Source organism: Spermophilus citellus (genome assembly GCF_964194105.1).
Source record: "Spermophilus citellus genome assembly, chromosome: X".
Lineage (NCBI taxonomy): Eukaryota > Metazoa > Chordata > Mammalia > Rodentia > Sciuridae > Spermophilus > Spermophilus citellus.
Window position 1 is genome coordinate 76,590,618 of NC_138190.1, and position 27,970 is coordinate 76,618,587.

Consider the following 27,970-nt stretch of genomic DNA (forward strand, 5'->3'; position numbering starts at 1 on the left):
GAACCCAGGCCGCATGCATGCCAGGAGAGCGCGCTACCTCTTCAGCCACATCCCCAGCCCATAGTGGCATATTTATGCAATCATAGTTAGTGGGAAGGCTGAGGCAAGATTATGGAAAGCCCAGGCCAGCTTGCCACTTGCAGTAAGACACCATCATAAAATTAAAAGTTAAAAATGAAAAGGGCTAGGACACAGGTCAGCAGCAGAGTGCCTCTGAAATAAATCCTTTGTACTGATTAAGGAAAAAAACAGTAAAATTAAAATTTTAAATTACATGAAACATGGAAAGATAAGGGGGAAACAATAAAAGCTAAAAAATTAGTACAACAACAAATCAAGAATAAGAAAAGAATATACAATTAATTTTTAACTACACAGAACATAGAAAAGTGAAAGATACAGCTTAAGCAGAAAGTTTTATAAATACATATGCATGCATGTGTATGAAACAAAAACAAAATAAAAATGAAAGAAAAAAGGGAGGTGAAGAGGTATAGAAGATGAAACTAAGAGAAAAGCAAAGTTGAAAAAGATAGTATAGAAATAATTAAAAAGAGTAAGTCCAATTAACAAATTAAAAAGCAAATTTTTATGAAATTACCAAGTCACAATTAATGAGGGGGATTGAAAGTAACCAGCAAAAGCCAGGCATGGTAGTGCATGCCTATAATCCCAGCAGCTCAGGAGGCTGAGGTAAGAGGATCATGAGTTCAAATGCAGATTCTGCAACCAAGTGAGACTGTAAGCAACTTAGCTAAGACCCTGTCTCAAAACAAAATAAATAAAAGGGCTAGGGACATGGCTCAGTGGTTAAGTGCCCCTGGGTTCAATCCTCAGTATCAAAGACAAAACAAAACAAATAAACAAAAAAAATCTAACCACCACAGAAAGCCATGCAAGCAAAATCAAAAAGAATAGTTGAAAAGAAAAGATTTTTACTTGCCCAGGTAGGTGCAGTGCAGACACTTTTAGGGGACTTCTGATTTAGGAATCCATGAGGTATTGGAGAAGTGCCAAAAGTTCAAGCCACCATGGTTTGACCTCTGAAAGTCTCTGGATTTGATGGAGGCAACAATGATGCCCCCTCATGTCATTCTGCATAGTAATTCCTTTATAGGCCACATGCCAGAGATTTCTCTGGTGGCCCAAGATTTGTGTAGCCCAGAGGCCAAAACCTATCCTGGCACTGGCGATGACTATATGCTTGCATGATAAAGTCTGTACCTTATGCTATTAGCACACATCTTACCTTGGCTCCACTGAGGTAGTCCTAAAATTTTCTCTATGGGTTCACTTACTTAACAGCTCTTTGCCACTTGAAATAGATGATGGTGGGACATCTCCACCTGAGCAGTGGCTTTGTGTGTCCTTGAGACTGGGTAAAGTAGTGCACCCTGATCCAGTTCTGCCTTTGACACAGCCACAGCCCCTCTCTCACCATGGCTCCACTCCCAGCTCACTGCATCCTCACTGTATATAATTCTGTCATTCTCTCTTGCAAAATTTGCTGCAGGAGCAAGAATGAGAAGATGCTGGAATTTAGCTTTTATCATGTTGCTAGGTATTAATTAGCAAATTAAAAAGCTAAGGCATGACCTTCATAAGTGGCTTCTTGTCATTGTATTCCACTTACAAATTAAGAAAAGTGTAACACTCCCCTTATATCAGCCTACTGTGCAGCTTTTGTATCCGTCCATGCTAAGATTTTCTTCTGTTTTCAAAGTAATTTTACCAAATCTCTCTCTTTTCTCTTTGTTATGGCACCCCCTTCTCTACTGTCCCAGAAGGACATGTCTATTATTTTTTATTATTTCTATTTTTTTTACTCCTCCTGAAACGTTTCTGTATATACATTTTCTGTTCTAAGTGAATTGTCTTTTAACTCATTATTCCTTCCCCCATATTTTTGCTTTTGGTTATGGTTTTTCCCATTTATCACCATAATTTGTTTAAATATACTCCATTTAATAGACTCTTAACCTATGTTCTTAATATTTTTGCTACTGTATTATGTGATATGCAGCTTTGTAGCTAAGTCTTGTTTTTAGTTCTTCCAGATACATGATATTTATATATTTTATGAAGTACATTGTGATGTTTGATTCATGTATGCATTGGGTAATGACCAATTCAGGGTAATTAGCATATAAAACCACCTTAAATTTTATTATTTCTTTATGGCAAGTACATTCAAAATACTCTTATCTAACTATTCTCTATGTAAATGCATTTTTGTGTATATTCATAAGATAAATATATGCAATTCTATAGAATACCAGAACTACATCTTCCCTTCTAACTATAAATTGTGCCCATTTACCAGCCTCTACACATCATCTCTCCCTTCTATTCTTCCCAATTTTGGTAACCACTTTTCTAATCTCAGCTTCCTTGAGGTCAGTTTTTTTAGATGTGAATGTGATCACACACTGTTTATCTTTTTGTGCCTAACTTGTTTCACTTAACATAATGTCTTCTAGGTCCAGCCATTCTGTCAAAAATGACATGATTTCATAATTTTTATGGGTTACTAGTATTCTATTGTGTATATATGCCACATTTTCTTTATCTATTCATTCAATGATGGACACTTAGGTTAAATCCCTATCCTTGTCTATTCATTCAATGATGGACACTTAGGTTAAATCCCTATCCTGGCTGTTTGGAATAGCACTGCAGTAAACATATGAGAGCAGGTGGCTCTTTTACATGCAAATCTAAAAGCTTCTGCACAACAACAGAAACAACCAACAGAGCCAAGAGACAACCTACAGAATGGGAACAAATATTTGCCACTATACATCGAACTAGGTATTTATATCTAGAATTTATAAGGAACTCAAATCAATAGCAAAAATATCATAATAATGCAGTTAAAACATGGGATAAAGATTTGAATAGGCATTTCTCAAAGGAAGACATTCAGATGGCCTATAATATATTAAAAAAAATGTTCAACATCACTTGAGATCAGTTTTTTTAGATGTAAATGAAATCACACACTGTTTATCTTTTTGTGCCTAACTTGTTTCACTTGACAATGTCTTCTAGGTCCAGCCATTCTGTCAAAAATGACAGGATTTTATCATTTTTATGGGTTACTAATATTCTATTCAACATTATCAGAAAAATGCAAATCAAAACCACAGTGAGATATAACCTCACCCCAGTTTGGCTATTATCAAAATGAAAAATAACAAATTCTGTTGGGAAGGCAGAGAAAGGGAATTCTTACACACTGTTGGTGGGAATGTAAGTTAGTATTGTCATCATGGAAAGCAGTATGGAGGATCCTCAAAAAACCTAAAACTAGAAGTACTATGATCCAGTAATCCTACTACTCAGTATATACCCAAAGGAAATATACATAAGACTTTATCCAACTTTCTAATGAATGTCCTATAAAGGAATTACTGGATTAAAGACAATGACCTTTTGTGTTTCAGAATATATGATACCAAAAGACATAAATCTTACAAAGTTGTTTTTACATAAAAGCTTTATTATTTTATGCTTTAAAGAAAGGAATATATTTCTGGTAACAAATTCTTGCATTTCTCTTTTTTAGGCTTTGAAATTTCTGAAAATCAGAAAAGGCAGGCTGCAATGACTGTGAGAAAAGTTCCTAAGCAAAAAGGTAAATTGGTCTCTACTCACTTAGTCCCATTCATTTTCTGAGTGACATTTACAAAGATGTAAGCTATGTTCTTTAATAGTTCTAGTCCCCTTTACATACTGGGGATCATTTGGAGTGCTGGAATAGTTATTAGAATCCCAGGTGTCCCTTATAACAGGTAGAAAATTGTCTCAAAGTTTTTTAACACTCAGTAGTGAATGTTATAGTGTAATCACGTACAAAGAAAGCTCATTGGGTACAAAAGCAAAACCTTTTTCTATTTTTACTTAAAAATATAAGAAATTTTACTAATAATTTAGAGACAGAAAAAAAGGAGATATGTATGCACACAAACACATACACCCAAACACATACATATAAGGTCATGTGTTCAGCTTTCTTTCACTTGTCTAGGGGCAATTGCCAAATCAGGAGTCCCGAATCAGAATGGGGAATTTTAAACTTAACTAAGTACTTAAAAAAGAAAAATGCACAGAAAATCTATTTAAATATGAAACGAAGCTTTATTTTCTGTTTATCATGAACCAAAACAAAACTAAAACACTTAGCTGAGCGAAAGGAGGAACAGTCATCTGCTAATTGGAGTTTCCATTCATTATCTGTTTCTTTATATAAGTTCTGTCATTTCATCTTTATGGTAACCCTAAGATGGGCCCTATTAGCCCCATTTCTTAGATGAAGAAATTAAGGGTCTTCAAAGTGAAATGACTCTGAACCTAAATGAGTTTGACTCCTCTCTATCTCAGAATCTTGCTAGGAAAGAAGAGCTCACTTTATTGCCTCTCCTCAATTACTGAGAGCTATGTCTGTTACTGACTGCTGTTGACACTGTCTCCAGTGGTGGACCATCTTAAGGAGACCTCATTTTTCCCAGGTCCACCCTTCTGCTTTCTTAGTGGGCTTTCTGGTTTTGAATGAGTCACTGTACAAAAATTATCAGATTCAAGTTTCCTGAAATTCCAGCAACCATATAAAGCACCCCTAATTATTTCCAATGAAACACTCTTTGAGGAGGCTTAGTGCCTGTAAATATCTGATTTTCAATTAAGTAATACATCTTGCAGGCCCCTCTGACAAGACATGCCTTCTTTTCAACTGCTTTTATTATTTCTGCTCTTTGGAGGCCCTCATTGGATCTTTCTTTGTCATACAAAAATGATTGCCTGTAGGGAATTAAGCCAGCCACCAATTTTAGGGTTTAAATATAAAAGATGTTATGTAGCAATCTGGAGTTAATAAGGATCTTGTCTGCATTTGCAGAACTCTCTGTGAGAGAATGACTTTTTCGTCAGATAGAGATGTGAGCAAAACATAGTACTAGCCAGCTGGAGAGCCCTCAGGCTATAAAACGATACTGTATTTGCAGCCTGCCTCTATCTCCTGAAGGTTCTCACCTTCTGAGCTTCTCTCACTCTACTGTCCCTAGTACACAGACAATCATGGAGATGATAGATTGATACTCCATTATCCCAGCCCAGATTCCCTCAAGCATATCTGTGACTGGCTGGTATTTTCATGAGAATACTTCAAACACAATAAGATAACCAACCAGAAGACAGTCTTAAATCATAGTAAGCCTTTGGGTCAGGTTCCTCCATTACCCTATCTAATCTCCAGACTATCCCTTTCAGGTCCTCAAATCCCAGTGTCTTAAACACGGTTTACCCATTTTTCTTACCTTAAAAGAAGTTCTAAAATATTTAAAGAAACTCATAAAGCTTTGGGACAGCTTATGATCCTCTTCCCATTCTATTTTTGGTCTTCAAGATCTTCCTAGTCTAGGGCTAAGGTGATTGATATATTTCTTAAGACCCAAAGGAGCTACACAAGTGGAAGTGAATCTAGGAATTCAGTGGTTATAGTACATATATGGAAAGAACATGAAGAGGTTTTTTTAGACACCCAGGAATGCTAGCCTTCTTTCCTTCCATTGACCCCTCCGTAGAAATTACAAGTGGACATTGTCAAGATGTCTCCAGCCTGGCTTGGAGAATAGCAAAAAGGAACTGATTTATCTAGCTTTAGTATCAAAGAGCTTTTCATTTTACCTTTGCTTTTCCCACTGACTTGGTTTCAAAAATTGACATACAACTTCTTGGAAGTTAGATACTATATTCCTGGTTCATCAACCCAAATAAATTTGTCAACACAGAGATCCCCAAGGACATGATCACAACTTCATCTCCAGAGGCTTTAGGCCCAGCTCAAAATCAACTAAACACCCTAGAATAAATAAAACAATCTTGAGAAAGAAGAATAAAGTAAGAATAATCAATTTACCCATTTTCAACATTCATTATATAGTTATAGTTACCAAGATAATGTAGTTTTGGCAGAGGGATAGACATATTAGATCCATTGAACAGAACCCAGAAATTGACCTCCAATCCAAAAATCTGAAATGTGAAATACAAGCATTTGTATATCTGAAATTTTTGATGCAGGAAAGTTTCAGATTTTAGAGCTATTCAGATTTTCAGATTAAGAATGTTCAGTATGTACCAGTTCACACACTCTTGAAACTTTTCTACTCTGAATTGTCTGCCTGCGTAGTCGCTAGGTGATTTGAAAACCCTGTTGGTATTTAACTTATAACCTTTTTTCTTTGATCTCCTAGGTGTCAACTCTGCCCGCTCAGTTCCTCCTTCTTACCCACCACCGCAGGACCCATTAAACCAGGGCCAGTACCTGGTCCCTGATGGCATCGCTCAGTCACAAGTCTTTGAGTTCACCGAACCCAAGCGTAGCCAGTCACCATTCTGGCAAAACTTCAGCAGGTTAACCCCCTTCAAAAAATAATAACTACAGGGAGGCAGATGATTTTAAAATAAAGTAAATAAAATTATATTTATAGATGGACCTTTTTTCGGAGAAGCACTGTTGAAAATTTATATATATATATATGTGTGTATATATATATATATATATAATATATGAACATATATATACACACACAGACCCTGAATATACACATGTGTGTGTGTGTGTGGGCATGTGTGTACACACATACTCACACACACTCACACACACACAAACACACACACATATACAAACATACATATATACACACACAGAGAAGGACCAAAAAACATTTTCTGTTGTTTTGGGGAAGTGAAATCTGTAGTTGGTAGGAAGAGGTACAAATGACTTTCAAACCCTAACCCTTCTAAAAGTTTTCGGTTCTTAACCTGTTCCCCTCCTCTTTTCTTTTCAGAAATTAACATTTCTATTTGATTTTTTTCCTGTTAAGATAATCTCTTTGCTCCTCTGTGAGTGATTCATTGACTTGTCATTATTACTATAGATGTACTTGTATTTCTTATCTGATGATACCAATGCTGATGAGTTTTGAATTTAATTTGATATGGTGGGTTTGGGATTTCTTTTTTCCATCTTTCACTTCTCACGGACGAAGGGAGGAGTCCCATCTCCTCTCCCTCAGCCAACCATCTGCAAATATTCCTGTAGCCCTGCAGTTGCCCCAAACAGCCTTTTCCCAGAAACCTTTGTCCACAGTTGTGCCAGTCTGGACATGCTTTGTTGTGCCCTGTGACATAACTGCTTGGTATTTCTATTGCTTTCACTGTGTTATAGGTGTTATAGAGAGATACAGAACCAAACAAAAGGAAGGGAGCATCTGTTCAGGGAACATTCTTCATTTGGGCTATTTCTTCTAGCACTGGGGATTCCCATGTTGCAAATCTGCTGAATCATTGCAGTTGTGCATCTGGGAGTTAGTTTGGGCCGACTAGTGTCTTTTTCAAGTCCCCTTTACAATGAAATATCCTCTTAGGCCTGTCTCCCCTCTAGCCCAATAGAAGATCTGAACTGGAAGCAAAGAGGTTGAGACTCTGCCTCCTGGGGGAAGGAAATATCTTCATTCCTTTCTCCCACTACCAAGTAGGTGTAAGGTAAGGCAGGGCTCCCTACAACAATCAGTTCAGTGTTCTGGTCATCCCTGCTCCCATTTGTAGATTCTTAAGGCAGCATGGATAGGAGTCTATGGAGGGGTTCAAGATAGAACCCACTTGATCAAGATCATCAGCTGCCTTTAAATTAATCTGGACAGAATCTAAGGCTGATAGAACATCTTACAGGATAAAACAGGGAAGAGCATGGAAAGAGAGCCTTCATCTAAGATATTGTACCTGTGGTTCCTACCACCCCAATTGTGTAAGGCTTCCCCTATTGTTACTAGATTGCATGGACAATCTTCCTTGGCTCCCTTTTTCCACTTTCCCTGGCTTTTCTTCTTTCTCCTGCCTTCCTGGCATAGGAGGATTGCTGGTGTTGGCATAGTTAAAACAGTTATGGCATCCAAAGAAGGCCCTGTTTCTAAGATCCTCCTATCCCAGGACATTTGAGGCAAATGAGTGAGGGGCCCAGGGATATTTTTCCTCATGGACAAAGGGTCTGAGACACAGATGCTATCCTCAGGATCAATTCTTGTAGGTGTTCCACATGGACAGAACTAACTACTCCCCCGAAGAAGCAGGATCCCTGTGGGTGTAGGAGTACATTTTCTTCCTCCCCACGTGGCCCTTTGCATGGATAGACTTTGAACAACAAGGATAATGGGATAAAAAGGAGTGATAATGGGCCCTACTGTGTAAAGCCACTATAGCCAGGAATCTGGAGATTGAGTCTGTCCTGGACCCCATGGGAGAAGACTACATCACAAAAGGACCTCATCTCATCAAGCAGCAGTCATGGCTGCATGAGGGCTTCCTCATAGCTGGCTTGGTCAGTTTTGTGTCTCCTGACCCAAGCCAGACTCTACACAGCCTAGGAAATTTTCCCCTGTGAGAATTAAATTACAGGCTGTTGAAATTTTCATTCCACCACAGCCAAGTCAGACTTACAGAGTTAAGTCAAGGATGAATCTGAGCTGAGCTGAGAGCCAGGGCTCGGGACTGGCCACCATGCTCAGTATATGACCCATCTACTTAAGCCCCCTTTTCAAGGACCCTGGTGTCCAGAACCTAAGCTAAAATGTCCTCTCTGGCAAATAAAGTGTGTTTCAATTGCTATGCAGACCTCCCCTTTGTATACCTCCTTTTCCTACTTTCCACTCCTCCTTAGTAGGCTTGGCCTTGACATGCTTCTCCAGGGATTGGGAGCACATCATGAGGAGATGCTTGGACAAGTCTCTGAGCCTATAGCACCTATCAAATGAGTGGGCCAGTGACTCTCATCTCCTTCCCCTCCCTGGGGCCTGTACCCAGGGCTGTAGGATCAGGGATATTACCTCTTACCCCCCCCCTTCTACTCTACCCAACCCACTGGCATTATCAGATGCCAATATTTTATGAGAGAAAAAAAAAGAAATCATCTCTCCATGGGTTGGAATGTCCCCTCTACTTATGGCAACAAAGCAGACCAGTGTCCAATAGCTCAAAGGGGAGCCCAATAATTAACTTGGGCTCGAAATCTAAATTTATTGTATCCCCACAGCAATGCCATCCCCACAAACTCTGTAATTCTCCAATTTCTGCATGGCCCTGAGCTCCTGTTTCCTCAACTCAGTTAGGCCTGGATTTGCTCTGTAAAACACTTTCCTAGTATGTTCTATGGGCCCTGCTGTGGGGAGGTCCTAATACAGAAATTAAACTCTTCTTTCTCTCTCCTTCTCTCCCCCTTTCTATATGTGTATATCTTTAATGGATCTATTAAGGACAGCAACAAGAGAGTTCTAACAATTCTAGTGTGAAGCCAAATAGTGATCTTTTAGTGCTTTGGGGGTGGGGTGGGCTGGGGTGAATAGTTGGGCAACAGTGATTTTGATTACCCCTGCTGCTCTGCATTTGCCAGTTTATTCTTTTGTTTCTACTATCTGACTGTTTGACCCTGTCAAACAAGTGTCAAAGTTGTGTGTTAAAAATGTTTAATAACAAAACAAGATGTTGTAATGACACAAAGCCTTATGAAAATATTTATGGAGTTCAATAAACGAAGTAAAAAGATACCTTCAGGCACAGCTCTCATGCCTTTTTGTGCGTATGAATGTGTGTTTTTTTGTTGTTGTTTGTTTGTTTGTTTGTTTTTTGCCAATTGCAAAATAAAGGGAATTTGCCTGGTGTGGGACAGCTAACCTCAAAAGTCTTGACCTTTCAGACCTGCCATTTCATTTCCAAGCACCCCATGGATTTTCTGTGACCTTATATGTTCATTCTGGAAGATTAGACCACAAGAACCCAATCTGAACCTATAGCCAGAGGCATTTCAAATGTTTTTATGGATGGCATTATCTTTCATGTCAATTGGCTTTTTGATAAAACTTTGACCATTGCTGACCTTGTTTCTTTTCCTTGTAGCTACAAGTCTAATGCCTGCCTTGGGAATTCACAGGAGCTTAAAATCTGCCTTTTGAACCCAATCAAAGGTCATATCACTTAGGAATCCCCCTCTCCAATTTCCTTCATAAAGCCTGTGGTCTTTTCTCTTCTGTGGTAAAGATCCTTCTTTATCTGTCCCTCAGAGGGGTAGAGTGAATTTGTTTTTTATAACATGGTGTTTCCTGCATGCACATGATTCTTGCTTTCTTTTAGGTCTCCATGTGATATCTTATGCTGCCTGTCAGAAACCCAGTAATGGATCATGCTGGCACTCCCTCACCTTTCTACAGAGTAACTGAACACTAAATGCAGTAAAGTGCTTATTTATTAAAAGGGTGCAAATAATTATTCCAAGCTGCATAGTTGTCAGAGGGAATAGGCTTAGTGCCTCTAGTCTGTCTAGGCCTTGGGGATATCCCCTGTTAGACCCAAGGATTTGGAAAAAATGATAATTAAATCTTCCTCTCCTTCAGGAACCTTTTCCTTTTTCAATTTCTTGGCTCTCCTCATTTAACTCTTTCTCTACTATTGCTGTTCTTTCTCTTGTCTGTCCTTTCTCCCCACCCAAATCAGCAGGACTTAACTTCTCTCAGCAATTCATTCTGCATCTTGCCAGTTCCCAGCCTCCCCAGCTTCCAGGGGTTAAATCTCTATTACCTCCTGCATAACAAAGAGAACAGCTACAGTCTCATCTCATAAAATCAAGCAAATCACCAAAAATTATATTTGGAAAGCCCCAATATGGTTCACATGATAAATCCATATTCCTTATCACCATAAAGTATTTCTATTACATATGAACTTATTTTTTAAATTTTTTTTCTTAGTTGTTGACAGATCTTTATTTTATTTATTTATACATGGTGCTGAGAATCAAACCCAGTGCCTCACACATGCCAGGCAAGTGCGCTACTGCTGAGCCACAGTCCCAGCCCATGAACTTATTTTCTAAGAGCATGTACCCCTACCTGCTCTTGGTATTATTACAAATCACGACATATTCACTGATGAGAATGTCATTTGTCTAATTACCATTTCTAATTTGTCTTCTCTAATTGCTATTTCTCCCCTGACTGAGGGCAGAGAGATTTGAAGTATCATTTTGAAGTATCCAAGTATCATTGGATTTGAAGTATCATTTTAATTTAGAAAGGCAATACCAATCAGGGAAGGGCCAAAGGACCATGGTCATGGCATTTCCCTTTACTTTCCCCAGAGTCTTCTGAGGGGTTGATGGGTGGGGAGATTTGTCCTTGTGTATTGCTTAGTTGATCAGAAGTAGAATGGAGAAAGGAGCCTCATCACAGCTTGCAAGGAAGATCTCTACCTAGAACAAGTTGACCCTGGCAATTCTGTGTTCTGGGAAAGTTCCTGTGGGTCTAGGGAGGAGGCTTATAGCTTGTCCAAAAATAATTACTCATGGGCTGAGGTTGTGGCTCAGCGGTAGAGTGCTCACCAAGCATGTGCAAGGCCCTGGGTTCAATCCTTAGCACCACATAAAAATAAATAAAATAGAGGTATTGAGTCCAACTAGAGCTAAAAAATAAAATATTAATAATTCATATTTGCAGTGACATTACTATATATGGAGTATTATTTAATACTTTTGACAACCATTTGGCAATGGGTTTACTAACTACATTTAACACAGGAGAAAACGGAGACTGAAGGTGATTAGTCAGGATTACCCAGCTTCTGAGTGTTCCTCATCTACCCTCTATAACCACTGAAACTGACCTCAAAGCTGCTGGGTCTCAGCATTGCTGGAGTGAGAGAAGGCAAGAACATGGAGTAAACTGATATAGGTCAATTAATGTCATTCCCCATATTCTTCTTGGTAGCACTACCTCTTAAGTTTTCTAATCTAGGCTAATAGGCAATGGTGGCCACTAGGTCCTTTTATTTTGGGGAGAGAAGCAAGTTCTCTTATGTGTGTTTGGCTTACTTTAGCATTAAAGTCACTGAAGGCACCACTGTGCTGCTTGGCACACTTGGCTTTTGGTCCATTAGGGATTTCTTTATTCATATTGACCTACTGACCTGTGGCTTACAAAGACTTCTTTCTTGATCAGGATATGGAGTTGTTGCAGTACATTTTGCTTGTCCAAAACTTCATGTGCAAACCCAAGATTACAAAATAAGACTTCCAAGTATCCTCCCCCAAGTCCTGTAACCTGCAGGACAATCATTTAGCCTGATCACTGGTTTATTAGATGAGTTTGCAACATGGGTATATTAGACCAGTTGTGTTTGCCACGCAGCTGGAGAAGGATGTTTGGAGGTAAGATTCCTGTCCCTAGAAGCACATGGTCCTGGTTCTCTTTCATTTCTGCCTTGGTGTGACCACCTTCACCACTGGACTTTTGAGTTTCAGACAAACAATGTTGTGTCATCTAGTTGAAGGAGAAGAGCAAAAAGAATGACACATAGGCATAGAATGGCCCTGTGTTCTTCTGAATACTCCATCATTTCTACTCACCTCCACCAATGTGTCATTTAAGATAGGTTCCTAGACTAGGCAACATCCATCTCCACAACAGCTATACCTCTCCACAGTCCTACTGTCAGAAAACTGAATTAGATTAAAATCATATATCCTGGGTACCTATTCTGTGTCAAGTCTTGTGGTGTCTGTCCGCAGTAAGTATACTAGGATGACTAAAATACTCCAACTCAGTACCACAAGTCACCTCATATTTAGTGGCAACATAGAACAAGGGCTATAACAGGTATGAATGGACCTGAAGGACTCAAAGAACAGAGTTGTAACTGAAGAAAATCTCTTTATTGGTCAGAATAAGTTCGATTGTGCTTCATTAATTTATATTCCCCAAATCTCAGTAGTTTAACACACATTTATTTCTTGCTCATTCAAATCCTGCCATGGGTTCAGGTGGCTCTCTGGAATAGCTATGAATATCTTCTACCTTATTGCATCTCAATCTCAACACATACTTTCATAATCACCACAGCAGTAGAGAGAACCCCAGAGTGTTAATCATCTCATTGACAAATTATCTAACCCTGCTTTTGATCACAGCCCAAAAGGCCAGAAATAGTCACATGCCCCACACAACTTCAAAGTAGCTGAAATATGTGAAAATCATATGAACCCAAAAGGACAGGAGAACTAGATATTAATAAATATTGGAAATATGTACAAAAGCAGAGTGTTATGATTTGGATCTGGGATGTCCCCCAAAGGCTCATGTGTTGAAAGCTTAATCCCCAATGCAGCAATGTTCACAGGTTGGACTTTGGGGAGTGATTGGATTATGATGGCCCTGACCTTGTCAGTATATTAATCCATTGACAAATGAATGGACTATGTGAGGTGGTAGAAACTAGACAGTGCAACATGGTTAGAGGAAGTAGGTCACTGGAGGTGTGAACTGGAAGGATATTTCTTATCCCTAAATCCTTCTCCACCTCTGCTTCCCGACTGCCAAGGTGAGCAGCTTTCTTCTATCATGCTGTTCCACCATGATGTTATGCTTTACCTCATTCACAAAGCAATGAAGCCAGCAGACCACCAACTAAAACCTCTGAAATTGTGAGCCAAAATGAATATGTCCTCCTTTAATGGTTTTTCTCAGGTATTTGTGAGAGCAATGAAAAGCTGACTAAGCCAAGGAGATTTAAATTATTCCTCAAAAGTTAAGGAAAAATTCTACCATATTGTAGGGTTAGAACAACTGAAAACTTAAGAGGAAAATTCACATATAAACATATTCACTTTTTAACTAATATATTTTTTAATTTAGTAGAATATTCATGATATATTTGGTGTATAAATTTATCTTCTATTTGAGGAACTCTATTGTGAGTCTTAGAAGAATACATGGATCAACGTTTTCCAAAAAAAAAATTGAAGCAATTTAAGTTTTTCTCCACAATCCAGGAATTCAAGGTATATGTACCTGCATTGGGTTTTTTGTTCCACATGTGTACATCTAGAACTTTATTAAACAATGACAGGAGCAAGTGAGAAACTATCACAACAACAGGGACAGTGGCAACATATCCAAATGGAGGAATAAAGGATCCAAGCTGTGGCTATTCTATAGGTAGCATCTGAACTTGGATTTCTCAGACCTCTCTACTCTTCCTTCTGACACTAATATCAAGTTTAGAGGTTCCCAGGAATTCCCTTACTTCTGAGCCAATTGCAAGTTTGGGGAGCCCCAAGATCATACTTGGGCTCAATAATTGTTAGAAATACTCAACTCACTTTCATGCTCACAGGTACAGTTTATTGTTTTATTTTTTAATAGTTTTTAGTTGTTAATGTACTTTTATTTTATTTCTATGTGGTGCCAAGAATCGAACGCAATGCTTCACACATGCTAGGCAAGCTCTCTACCACTAAGCTACAACCCCAGCTCACAGGTGCAGTTTATTACAGCTAAAAAAAAAATACAGATTAAAAACAGTCAATGGAAAGAGCACATAAGGAAGGGTCCAAGACAGTACCAAAACACAGAGCTACCTCTCCCCATAGAATCAAGACAGTTTCATTTTCCCAGCATCAATATATGGCAATATTCATGGACTATTACTGAACATGAATACCTGTACAAGTTTCTAGAGATTTGTGTGAGTATACCAGCACTGCCCCTGTTCTCAGTTTCTATTCTCTTCAGGAGATGAACCAGTGCCAGGTAACCCAAAGCAACCACCCTGAAACACATTGTGGATGTGGAGAAAGCCTACCCTAAGTCACATTGTTAGACAAGTGACCCAGAAACACAGGTAAACAAAAATACTCCTATCAAATACAACCTTTTAAGACTTTAGAGATTACCAAGTAAAATCTGAGGGAAAGGGTCAAATTTCTCTTTGGCCAAGATTAAATCTTTACATGTGAAAAAAGCATGGGTCAGAGGATGGAACGAGGAATAGAGGGTATTCCATGTAGAGGGAATAACATGACCTAAGCTTACAGATTAGGTCATACTGAGTAAAAAGTCTCTGAATATCACTTTGTATTCATTGATTAATTAATTCATAGATATTTACTTGCTAACTGATTTGGAAATGGCTTGGTTGTTCTCCGAAGGCCCACATGTTAGAGGCTTGGTCCCCAGGGTGGAGGTGTTGGGAGGTAACAGAACTTTTAAGAGATGGAGAGTAGGGGGAGGTCCTAAGGTCTTACTTGGAACATGCTCTTGGAAAGGAATGAAGGTATTTCTCATATGACACCTTAGTATTTCTCATGAGAGGGATATTATAAAATGAGTAATCTTGCCCCTCCCACTGGCTTCCTATAACCATGTGTAATCATTAGCTCCTGCATATGTTCCTATCATTGTTATCTAGCAGCCATCAATTGATGCAGCTAAGGTTGGGGGTCTTTGTGCTGAACAAACCTCTTTTCTTCATGAGTAGCCTGCTCAGGAATTTCAGAAGAGAAATAAAAAGCTGACTAACACAAATGCCTAACACCTCCAGGCTCTGGGATATATATAAAGGAGAACAAATCAGATACTGCTCAGATATATAGTGTTTATAGCATGATAAATCACTTTGAAATACAAACACCTCTGTAAGTATTATTGGTATAGGCAAATAGAGCTCCAAAATGAAGCACAAGTACAGGCACAGGCAGACCCCTCCTCGATGTCCAGCCTCCTAGTCACCGGGTTAAATTCTATGGGTCTATGCCTGTACCTAGACTCTTATATAGCCCTGTTTCATAGATTAAACATGATAAACTTAAATCATATTTGCTTTAATAAATACTAGCTAGCATTTATGGAGCACTTGTGAATGTGTTAATATCTGTAACAAGTTCTCACAATGATTGTAAGGTATAAATATGGATATATCTCCCATTTTATAGAGTCAGAAGTAAGTAGTAAGGTCACAGTGTTTGTGCATGATTTAGTTAGCTTTTGCATCACTGTGACTGAAATACCCAACAAGAACAATTTAGATGAGGAAAACTTAGTTTAGGTCTCACAGTTTCAGAGGTCTCTGTCCATAGACAAATGACTCCATTGTTCTCAGTTCAAAGTGAGGCAGCACATCATGGCTAAAGGGTGCATCAAAGAAAAGGAGCTCCACTCATGGTAGCAAGGTACCAGAGGGTAGGATATATAGGCCACAGAAAGAATAACCCTTCCAGGGCATGCCACGAATGACCTGCCTTTTCTAGCCACACCCCATTTACCTGCAGTTACCACATAGTCCATTTGAAATAGGTTCCAGATCTCATGATTTCACCTTTGAAATCTGGAATCTGCAGAGACAGGAAATTTTGAGGGATACCTGATATCCAATCCATAACAGTACATAAGCTTGACATAAAATTCAGACTTGCCCCATGTAAGGTTCTTACCTATGACACTGTGCCATTCACTCCTGTAGCACCACAACACTTGACTGGCTACCCATCAACTGATAATTATACCAGAACTGAAGAAAATATTGATGAGGATGCAAGCTAACATGTTGTAGGAGAGGCTTTTGGTGTTCCATCCATCTTCCCTTACAGTTTCTGTGCATACCAATATGACTTCTAATATCCAGCACCTATATCTATTGTTAGAAGACCTTCCTCAGGCTACTGGAATCCACTTTGTCTAGAATATAGCAGACCCAAAGTGCCTGGGATTACTGCCTCCCCTGCTCTCAAGATGGCTCATAACCAATGATTAATGATTGGATATTAATATCTTGGCTACATTGCCTCTCAGCAGCAATAATAGGAAGTGCGTGTGCCTTTCCCCAGTGCTTTCCCAGGATTAAGTTTCAGTTGAACACTGTAGTAGCTGGTTTAATAATACACCCGTTATTGGCTGTCTTCACTTCCATGCATCATTTCCCCACTCCCCTCCTATCAGAGGGTGTGTTTCTTAGGGAGAATCAGCTAAGACGTAAGTTATACTCACTATGTATTGTGTGAAGTGTTATGCATATTCTATAATTTAAGCATTGGTGCTTTTATCAGTAATTGTGTCTGATTACATAAAATAGGAAACCTCATATAAACCAACCATGGATCAGATTCAATAAGTGAAAAATATTTAAACAAACAAGAAGAAAGTAATTGTTATGGTTGGATGTAAGGTGTCCCCCAATAGCTCATGTGTGAGACAATGCAAAAGGATTTAGGAGAGAAAAGACTGGGTTATGAGAACATTAACCCATTCTGTGAATTAGTCCCCCAATGGGATTAATTGGTAACGGAGGATGAGTGGGGTGTGGCTGGAGGAGGTGGGCCCAGGGTATATGCCTTTGGTGTGCATATTTGGTATCTGGCAAGTGGAGTTCCTTCTCTCTGCTTCCTGATTATCATCTGAGCCTCTTCCCTGTGTCACACTCTTCTACCACTTTGTTCTGCCTCACCTTGAGCCCTGAGAAATGGAGCCTGCTATCTATGGACTGAGACCTCTGAAAGCATGAGCCCCCATATAAAATTTCCTTCACTAAAATTGTTCTTGTTATAATTTTTTTAGTTGTTGATAGACCTTTATTTTATTTATTTATATGCAGTGCTGAGAATCAAACCCAGTGCCTCACACATGCCAGGCAAGTGTGCTACTGTTGAGCCACAGCCCCAGCACCCTAAAATTGTTTTTGTCAGGTTTTTTAATTAAATTAGTGAAAAAGCTGACTAAAATAGTAATATTGTCATTTAAGACATCAGCTGAAAAGGTGACATAGCTCTAGAAGGTTTTTCTTGGTTTTCCAGAAATTTCATTATCTCTAATAGTTGTATTGAGGCAGAGCAGTGTTAAAGATTTTCAAATTGAAGGGTTTATCCATTTAGTTGAGCATAATTTTAAAAGATGAAATATAGATTAGAATGCACAAAAGAGAAGAATATTTCAGGTAAAAAAATATTTCAGTGTTTTGAATATATATGTTGTAGTAAGGTGCAATATTAAAGGCATTTCTTACTCTAGGTTGTCACAAAGAAATTTGAGAAACACTAGCATAGGGCCAGACTGCCTGGGTTTGAAACCTAACTCTACTATTTTTCAGCCATGTGACCTGAGAAAGGTTATGTAAGTACTTTTTGCCTCACTTACTCTAATGGAAAAATAAGGATTATAAGGATTACAATGGTACTTATCTGTGTCTGAAAAACTATTGATTGACGGTCTATTATCCATTTTCCATTCTTATTTATAACATGAACCCCAATTTTATTTGAAGAAGCAATGTGCTCAGTTGAATACTCATTTTTCCAGTCCTTTCTGCAAAAGGTAGTCAATACTTAGCTAAGGATATGAAAAGGGAATTCTTCTAGGGGGTACTGGTTTATGAGAGACCTTGTACTCCCAATAAAATGGAGAGAAATATGACAGGCACCAATAATTCTTTTATTCTCCATGTTTTGAATTTATATATAATATCTGGAGCTAGAGCAATCATCTTGTGTCTATGAAGTAAAAAGTTATCAAGATAAAGGTGTATATACCAAGGATGGTACCAGGGCAAGACAAGAAGGTACTGATCTCTAATGGCATAAGAAAACTGTAGAAATAATGTCAGCAACCAGCTACCTGTGGATTATTATTGCATGAAGGAAAGCAACTCCAATTTGATTTAGCCAGAGTTATATGGGTTTTATGTTTCTTGAGGCCAAAAGCATTTCTAACCCTGATAGGAATATTTACAATGATAAAATGAGTTAAATATAAAGTACCTGCAACAATGGCAGCTGAAAATAACAGTTTTTATTATTGTCATTACATTAACTCACTATGAGATGCAGAGAAGAAAAGCAGCTTTTCCAACATCATAATTCTCTGATTTGTAAAAATAAAAAGGGGTGGCTAAAAGGCCCCAAAGCCTTGTCCAGCTTGCTATGCCCAGGAAAGAGATACAGAATGAAGACTTAAGGTATGGAAGAATCTTGAAAGTTTTACTCTCTCTATTTGAGGATTGGTATGTCCTTGTTCTCACCAAGGCAAAAATCCCACTGTGATTACAACAGGGGTTCTTTTCTGGCCTCCCATGCTATTCTAGATTCTGAAGAGTGAAAAGAGTGCCATTACACCTAGCATGAGCTGGAAGTAGTTCCCTTTACCTAATAGGTTGTAGAACTTTATAAATTAGGAAAAAAACCATTATTTTACAGGCAGATAGGCACTTCCCTTCCACCTGAGGAAGAAAAAATAGAAGGCTCTTTCATTCCTTCTGGTAGAAATTGCTCATTGTTTCTTCTGGTAAAAATTGCCCATTGTTTCTTCTGGTAAAAATTGCCCTTTTTTTATCTTACCTGCTCCCTTCCTCTCATATACTCACAGAAGGGATTCATGGCCTGCTCTCTAGAGAATCAGGAACAAGTCATTTCTGTCCATACATCAGGCCTGAGACCCATCTGGAACTTGGAAGATATTATAACTCTCTTGTCTAAATAATAAAAGGGAATTTAAGCTTTCCCGATTAAATGTGGATTATCAGTTTTACATGAGTATAATTTATAATGAATGTACATATATTGGGAAGGTATGCCCAGAAGTGTTTTACTGATGAAATATATAATCCAAAAAATTGGGAGCACACTAGTTCATATTTCTTTATTGAGTTTAGGATATAAGCCCTATTGTATGTGCTTTACATATAATGAATCAACTTAATACTTACAATAATCTTCTGATGAAAATGCTTTCATTATTTTATTAATTTTACATGTGAAATAATATTATGTACACAGTGGTTAAATGAATTGCCCACAGTCACACAGACAGTGAGTAGCAGAGCTTAAACTCAAGCCCAGGATATCTGGCTGTAGAGCTTCTGCTTTCAACCTCTTGGTTAAACTGAAACAAATCAAAACAAAAACAACAAATAAAAAACTAGTCAATGAAAGACAAAACCCAAACTATAAAAGGGATATGTTAATCTGAAGTGATTACATTTTTGGAACAAGAATTTCTTTCTGCCTGGCCAGTTCTCCTGTTACTGGGAATTGAAGGCTTTACTGTTTGTCATTCTTCTAAAGCTCAGGAGACAGGTTGGTGAAGGAAAACACGTTTATTCAAAGCCAGCCTGGAGGAATATAGAGAACACCTTTTTCTGTCTGAAATCTCCATCTTTGGAGGGCTTAGGGGTGCAACCTGTTTTTTTCTAAGAGGACAAAGGATACAGTGGGACAAAAAGCAGGAAATATATGTAGATTTAACTAGACCATAATGATCAGAAATGCGTCACAGTTTCCTTTTCCTTGGGGCCTGCCCAGGAAAGGGGGTAGCTTCTCAATTTCCATTGTCAGCATGAAAAAATGTTGCATGCAGAGAAGCAGTTATGAGGAAGTTGGAAAGCAACTTTTAAATTCAAAGGAGTTCTGTTATATCCCCAGGACTCTGGAGCCAGATTGCCTGGGTTCAAATCCCAGATCCATCATCTATTTCATTTATTTCTTAGCTATAGCATTCTAAGTAGATGATATCACCTCTCTGAGTTGCTCTACCGCTGAGCTCCATCCCCATCACTTACTGCAATCCTCTTGCCTCAGCCTCCCTAGTAGCTGGGATTACAGGCTTGTGCCACCAGGTGTCCTGCTTAAATAATTTGTTTTGATAAGAAAGGATGGAAATGTGAGGTTGGATGATTTTTAGGACATGTATATTAGAGAGAGTCAACTTCACACAAAGAATGAAGTCTGGGTCTAATTAAATCTCAAGACTGAAATTAAAGACAGCACAGAACATAACCAGGTGGAGAGTGTACCACTATGTCTGGGCCATTACACTGTGCAGCATATAAGAGTAGTGAAACTTCTGTCCCAGTTCTAATAGATGCCACCTACATTCTTCCAGGTCTCCAGCCTTAAGTGTAAATCAATTAATTATTTTCTTACTATAGAAGTACTTAATTCACACATAAAATAATCCCTAAAGGTATCACTGCATCAGAATCCAGTCCAGTACAATAGTTAGTACTAATAAAGATGGAGGGTGAGGCAAAGAAATGAATTAATAATGACAGTAATTGTACATAGCTCTCAAAGGTTTCTCATTTTCACAACTATGCAAAGCTGGAACTGAGCTGATTCCTAGCTCCTTCCAGGTTGGGGCTCTACTTCTTCAATACAAGATCCTACAGAAGGAGAATGTGAACAAAGTACCCCCATCCTTAACCTCATCATTGACCCACATTTCAACTTCCATTCTATTTGTAAGAATTAGTTACATTGCCACATCTAAGTGAAAGATGGGCTGGGAAACATCCTGGCCAGCAAACCATCAGAAATACACCATCCGCCTGATAAGCAAAAACATTTTTGAGCCCCTTTCTGTCTCTTCCATATGAGAAGTCACTGACTGCTAAAGAAGGTGACAAAGCTGAACTACTCTCTGAGAGTCATAGGACTATGGTGCAGTAAAAGCTAATCAGATGAACCCAATAAGGTGTTTAAATATGGAAATGGCAGATCATGGCAGTGGCAGCAACACACATAATTTCAATGTCAGCCAGGTCCATTCCTGTTGGTGTCAATAGCAAATGCTGTGTCACGCCACATTTAGTTGTGCTTTCACAATGCTAGGTCATGTGATATATTTGGGCTGTTCTTCTAAATGCATGGATGCCTTGAGTATCTACCTGTTTGAAAAGATACTCACACTGAAATGACAAAAGCAATATAAAGAAAAATATGTTGATAGCAATACTGGAAAAACAGGAAAGTTGCAAAGAAGAAACCAGAAAGTTTGAAGCATTTTGTAAAGATAGTAGGCACACAGGACTTGATTGATGGGGAAAAACAAGACAATGCTATGATACAAATAACCCAATCCCACAAAGTAGGACTTTCCTGATGGGTGGTTAGAACAATCTGCCCTATAGAGCCTTTCTCTCAAATTCCAGAAGGAACTGAGTAGGAGACTGAGTTGTGAAGCTTGTTGTGGAAAAATGACAGAACTTCAGATATGTGTCAGTGTTCCATGAGTGGCTACCACATCAATCTTCAAATTGTAGCTTCTGAAGACCTACATTTGGGACATTTGCTTCAGAAGTTTTTAAATATCATGGATAGAACCTAAGAGAAAAGATGATGAGTCTAGGTATCCTGATAATGAAAGGATGGTCTAAGGACCAGTAGAATCAATATCATCTGGGGGATTGTAAAAATGCAGAATGTGTATTCAACAAGACACTGGAGTAATTCATGTATATATTAAAGATGAACACCACTCTATCTAAATTTTGTCTTCTTTACCAAATGTGTATAGAGATGGAAAAACAATGGCTCATTACATATGTGAAGTTTTCTACTTTTCCTCTTGCACATCCTGAAAATGAATGCATCTGAGGACCTATCCCATATCCATTCACCATACATTCATTAAATTCCATAGCTACAATTTATTCCTAAGATATCAACTCTGGCTATCTATTAGATAATATGGCATACTTTTGAAAAATATCAATGCTTAGTCTCTAAGTGTGGCTTTACCTTCACCATCTAATTTTATAAGAGTGCATCTAATTTATAGAACTCAACTTATTCCCAGAAACTTGACTTGCAAGGTGTCCTAGGATGGAGGAATGAATTATAGATGGACCTTGATATGAATATTTAGCAGAAATCAACAATAGCCATCCAAAATAACAATAAAGAGAAAACAGAAAGGGCAATATTGGTTGAGAAAATAATAATTTATGTAACGAAACATCAAAATCATGGGATGTAGACATTATTTCATATGGAGAAAGATACAACCCATTGAGGGAAAATAATAGTTATGAAATTTGTGTACTAAACAATCAGACACTGAAGTATATAAAGCAAAAATTATTTTAAACATAAGTCACACGTCTCAAAAAAGTTAGAACTTGAAATCATTGATTAACTTTTCTGACTACAGCTAGGCACAGTGGTGCATGTCTATAATTCCAGTAACTTGGGAAGCTAAGAAAAAAGAATTGCAAGTTTGAGGCCAGCATGGTCAAATTAGTGAGATGATGTCTCAAAATAAATAAATAAATAAATAAATAGGACTGGGAATGTAGAAAATAAAATTAGAAATAAATGACAAAAACCTTAAAAATTATAAAAATAAATGGAAATTAATAACTTCCTCCTAAATAGTCATTGTGTCAAGAAAGAAAATTTAAAAACATATTTAACAAAAGAATATGGAAACAAAACATATCAAAACCTATGGGACATAGAAAACACAAAACAAAGGAATGTGATTCAATTAAGCATTCCTATTTTACTAAAACAGAACATCTCAAATAAATAAAGTACTGCTGTATCTCAAGAAGCTACAAAATAAGAACAAACCAAAACCAAATTATCAGAAGGAAAGCAACAATAACAAAGCAGAAATTAATGACATAGAGACTAAAAAATAAGCAAAATAAATGCAATGAAGAGATGGTTTTCCAAAAAGATAAACAGAATTAATACTCAGCTATACAAAGATTAAAAAAAGTGTAGAAGACTGAAAATATCAAATGAAAATGGAGACTGTACATCTGACATTACAGAAATTATTACTAGCGATTATTAGAAACAACCACATGCCAACAAAATTAATAAACTAGAAGAAACGGACAAATTCTTGGGTACATATACTTTATCCAGACTAAATCATGTAGGGGGAAACATAAACAGATAAAAATGATTAATGAGATTGAAATAAGAATAAAAAGTTTCCATTCAAGAAAAGCCCAGGACCAGATAGTTTCATTGCTGAATTTGATCAAACATTAAAAGAGAAAAAATAGTACCAATTAATTTTAAATTTTCCCCCAAGCTTGAAGAAAGGTGAATACTTCTGAATTCATACCATGAGACAGGCATTAACTACCCTAACACCAAAACCAGTCAAGAACAGAAAATTAAAAACAATAAAACACAGCAATAGATCGAAATTCATTATGAACACAGAGTCAAAAATCCTCAAAAAATATAAGCAAATCATATCCAACAACTATTGAAACGATTGTTCACTCTCATAACCAATACAACATTTTACTCAGTTTCCCTGAACTGAGTCACTGGTGAAGGGACTTGGAAAAAACAAAAAGATGCAAAAATAGAGAAAGCAGGCCGGGTGGACCAGCCACCTCTAATAGAGACTGACTGAGTACAAACAGGCTCACTATGTTTATTACATAGGTTTAAACATCAAAAGAATTTATTGTGAGAAAGCTTCTTCAAGATAAACTAAACTGAAGTTGTGGGTAAAGCAGCTCCAGTATCAGCTTGTGGCTATAATTCTTTACCTCTGGGCATCAGGCATTTGAACCCAAGGCTATTGAACTAATAAATTCCATGACTAACACAGAAGTCCCCACTTAACAGGGCATTACCATCAACTGGGCAGTTTTTCATCAGCACCTTTCTACCAAGAAATTCCCAAGAGAGTTGTCAGCCTCTGCCCTTCAAAGCAATGATTCATTTACTGTTCCAGACAATTTACCATGATCAAATGGATTAATCAAAGTGATGTAACACTGATTGATATAAAACACAAAACAGAATGAAGGACAAAAAGCATATGATCACCTCAACAGACGCAAAAAAAGAATGTGATTCAATTAAGCATTCCATTATGATAAAAACTCTGAACAAATTAAGTATAAAGGGAAGGTACTTCAACATAAAACTATATATAACTGTAAAAACACATGTAACCATAGCTAGCTTCTACTAAATGTGGAAAGTTTGAAAGATTTTTCTCCAAGATCTGTAATGATGCCCCTTTCTTTACTTTTATTCAACATAGCACCAGAAGACCTAACCAGAACAGGCAAGAAAGATAAAGAAATAAAGTGCAATCAAATTAAAAAGAAGGAAGACAAATTTTATTGTTTGTGGATGACATGAACTTACATAGAGAAAACTCTAAAAACTTAATTGAAAAAAATACTTCTGGGGCAGGGGAGAGGAGAAATGGGTAAAAAGGAGAGCATTTCATCAGAATAGAGGAAAGATCAGTAGAGTATATGAAGGGGATTGAGGAGGAGGAAGAAGGAGGAGAAAAAGGGAAGAACAGTGGAATGAATCTGACCAAATTGTTTATGTGTATGCATGTATGTGGCACAGTGGGTCCCAGAATTGGGTGTGTCAGGACACTAATTAAGAAAACTCTAAATTGAAGAGGGATTAGTGGAGTGAAGAGAAGGGAGCTAGTGATTGGGGGTGGGTTGGGTAGGGTAGCACTGGGAACTGAACTGGAGCAAGTTGTATTCAATGCTTTTGTGATTATGTCTGGGTGTATCCTGATGTTGAAACACAATTTAAAAGAATAAGAATATTTTTAAAAACCCACTAGAATAAAATATTTCAGCAAAGTTACAGGACATAAAATTTAACATACAAAAATCAGTTATGCTGGGCTGGGGCTGTGGCTCAGTGGCAGGGCCTTTGCCTAGCATGTGGTTCCATCCTCAGCACCACATAAATAATAAACAAATAAAATAAAAGCATTCTGTCCATCTGCAATTACAAAAAAATTTAAAAATCATATGTGTTACTTTGCACCAATATTGAAAAAGGAATCAGGAAAGTAATCCCTATTACTATAACAACAACAACAACAAAAATCTAGGAATAAATTTAACAAAGAGTTGAAATATTTCTACAATGAAAACTATAAAACATAATGAAAAAAATCCAAGAGGACAAATACACACAGAGATGTGTAGATATCATTTATGTTCATGGATTGGAAAAATAAATGATGAAGTGTCCATACTACTCAAAGCCATCTACATATTTAATGCATTCTCAATCAAAATACCAATTACATTCTTCTCAGAGCTAAAAAATCTAAAATTTCTATTTTATGAATAAAATGAATAAAATGAATAATAAAGCCATCTTAAGCAAAAGGAACAAAGCAGGAAGCATTGTATAATCTGACTTTAAAATATACTACAAAGCTCTGGTAATCAAAACAACCTAATATTAGCAGAATAGTCACATAGACCAATAAGACAGAAAAGAGAGCCTAGAAGTAAATTCATACATTTATAGCCAAATGATCTTTGACAAAGTTGCTAATAACGTGCTTTGGAGAAGAAATAGTCTCTTCAATAATTGATTCTGTGAAAATGGAGTGAAACCAGATACCTGTCTTTAATCATACACAAAAGGAACTCAAAATGGATCAAAGAGTTAAATGTAATATCTGAAACTACAAAAATGCTGGCATAAAACAAAGGAGAAATGTTTTAGGACATTGGAATGAGACAGAATTGTTCTGATAATTTTCCAAAAGCACAAGAACCAAAAGCAAAAATAGACAAATGGTATTATATCAAATTAAAAGCTACTATATGGTACGGGAAATAGTCAACAGAAGGAAGAGACAACTTACAGAATGGGGAAAAATATCTGCAAACTATATATGTGGCCAGGGGTTAATAGAAAAATAAATTGAAAATCCTCAATATGTAAATGAATAAATTAATCTGCTTAAATAATGGAAAATGGACTTTAAAATAGACATTTAGCAAAAGAAGACATAAAATGGCAACAGGTAAATGAAAAAATATTTCTTAGCATTAATAACCATCAGGGAAATACAAATCAAAACCACAACAAGTTATGACCTTCTTGCATTTAGAATGGTTGCTATTCAAAGAACAAAAGAGAAAAAGTGCTATTTGAGGATGTGAGGATAAGTAAAGATATATGCTGTTGGTAGGTGTGTAAATTATGAAAAAATCATATTGAGATTTAAGTCTGTTTCTTTAAAAAATGACTATTAACTTTTTAAAAAAATAAACAAAAATAGACCTAACATGATTTCTGGGTATGTATCTAAAAGAAATGACATCAAAGTGTTGCAGAAATATCAACACTCCCATGTTCACTGCAGCACTGTTCACTATAGCGAAAAAATGGAAACAATCTTAGTGTCCATAATATTATGAATGAATAAAAAATGTAGTATGTGTACGCAGTAAAATTCTGGTTAGCCATATAAAAGCATGACATTTTGTCATCTGTGACAATAGGTAGACCTGGAGTCATTGCATTAAGTGAAATAAACCATGCATAAAATACTTCATGATTTCACTTATATGTGGAATATAAAACATTTGATCTCTCAGAAGATGATAGTAGAGTGGTGTTTACCAGAAACTAGCGAAAGTAAGGGTAAGGGAGTGATGGGGAAAGGTTGACCAATGAGCACTAAATTATAGTTGGATAGGAGAAATAAGTTCTGGAGTTCTGTGACACAGTATGCTGACAATAAATAATGATAATATAAATATTTTCACCACCCCAAAAATCTATATGCATATAGATTTATGCAATCAATATCAGAGTACCCAAATATATAAAGAAAACATTAATAGATATAAATGAAAGGTAACCTCAAATATAATTATAGGTGGGAACTTTGACACCTCACTTTCAGCAATTGATAGATCATTAAGAGAGCTGCAATTGAAGTCACTATTTGAAAATCTAGTCATTCTCCAATTCCATATAGTTTTTGAATGGACAAATATAAGAGTTAAATGGGGATATCCTTGGTGGTGACAGTAATCTCTGAAATCCTGCCAGGGATTATTTTTATTTACCATTTTCCCATATATCCAGATAAAGGCAGTTCTAATGACTTCCATTTGGCATTTCCCACAATAATAGTCCTCTTTCCACAGGGCAAGTTACCATTATGGGATTATACCAATTGCTAAGTATACCAATTCTAAGTATACATTCTGAAAACAGGGAAATGACCAGAGAATGGTTTTGGGGACCCAAAGAACACACTGTGAGTTGGACCTGGTCTAAAATTTGATCACCTAATCTTCATAAGTCCCTACTCTGATGGGAGGGACACAATAATGTTTTGAGTTTCCTGAAATTAATGGCAATCCAGAGCCATTGTCCAGTAGTCCACAAAATTCTAATTATTTCCTTTTCTCCAATGCACAGTTATCCTGTCGTAAACCTCCAGAGAATTATGGGATAAAGAGTAGCAGTGTTAATTTTTGGTAGCATATAAGGTTCTTCCTTAAGGGGACCTGGAAGACCCTTCATTCAGAGGTTCTGCATCTATGAACTGGC

The 27,970-nt window shown here is 37.3% G+C and overlaps 1 protein-coding gene across 15 annotated transcripts in view; it reads left to right on the plus strand.

Moving 5' to 3' along the window:
• Positions 1-6,496, plus strand: part of ARHGEF9 (Cdc42 guanine nucleotide exchange factor 9) — a 356,264-nt gene extending 349,768 nt beyond the window's left edge. For all 15 annotated transcript variants that reach the window (XM_081276391.1, XM_081276390.1, XM_081276396.1 and 12 more), the window contains 2 exons: positions 3,569-3,637; positions 6,255-6,496. In XM_081276391.1, the coding sequence (XP_081132517.1) occupies positions 3,569-3,637; positions 6,255-6,436 (251 nt within the window). In that variant the 3' untranslated portion in view covers positions 6,437-6,496. The remainder of the gene's footprint in view (positions 1-3,568; positions 3,638-6,254) is intronic.
• Positions 6,497-27,970: the final 21,474 nt, after the last annotated feature.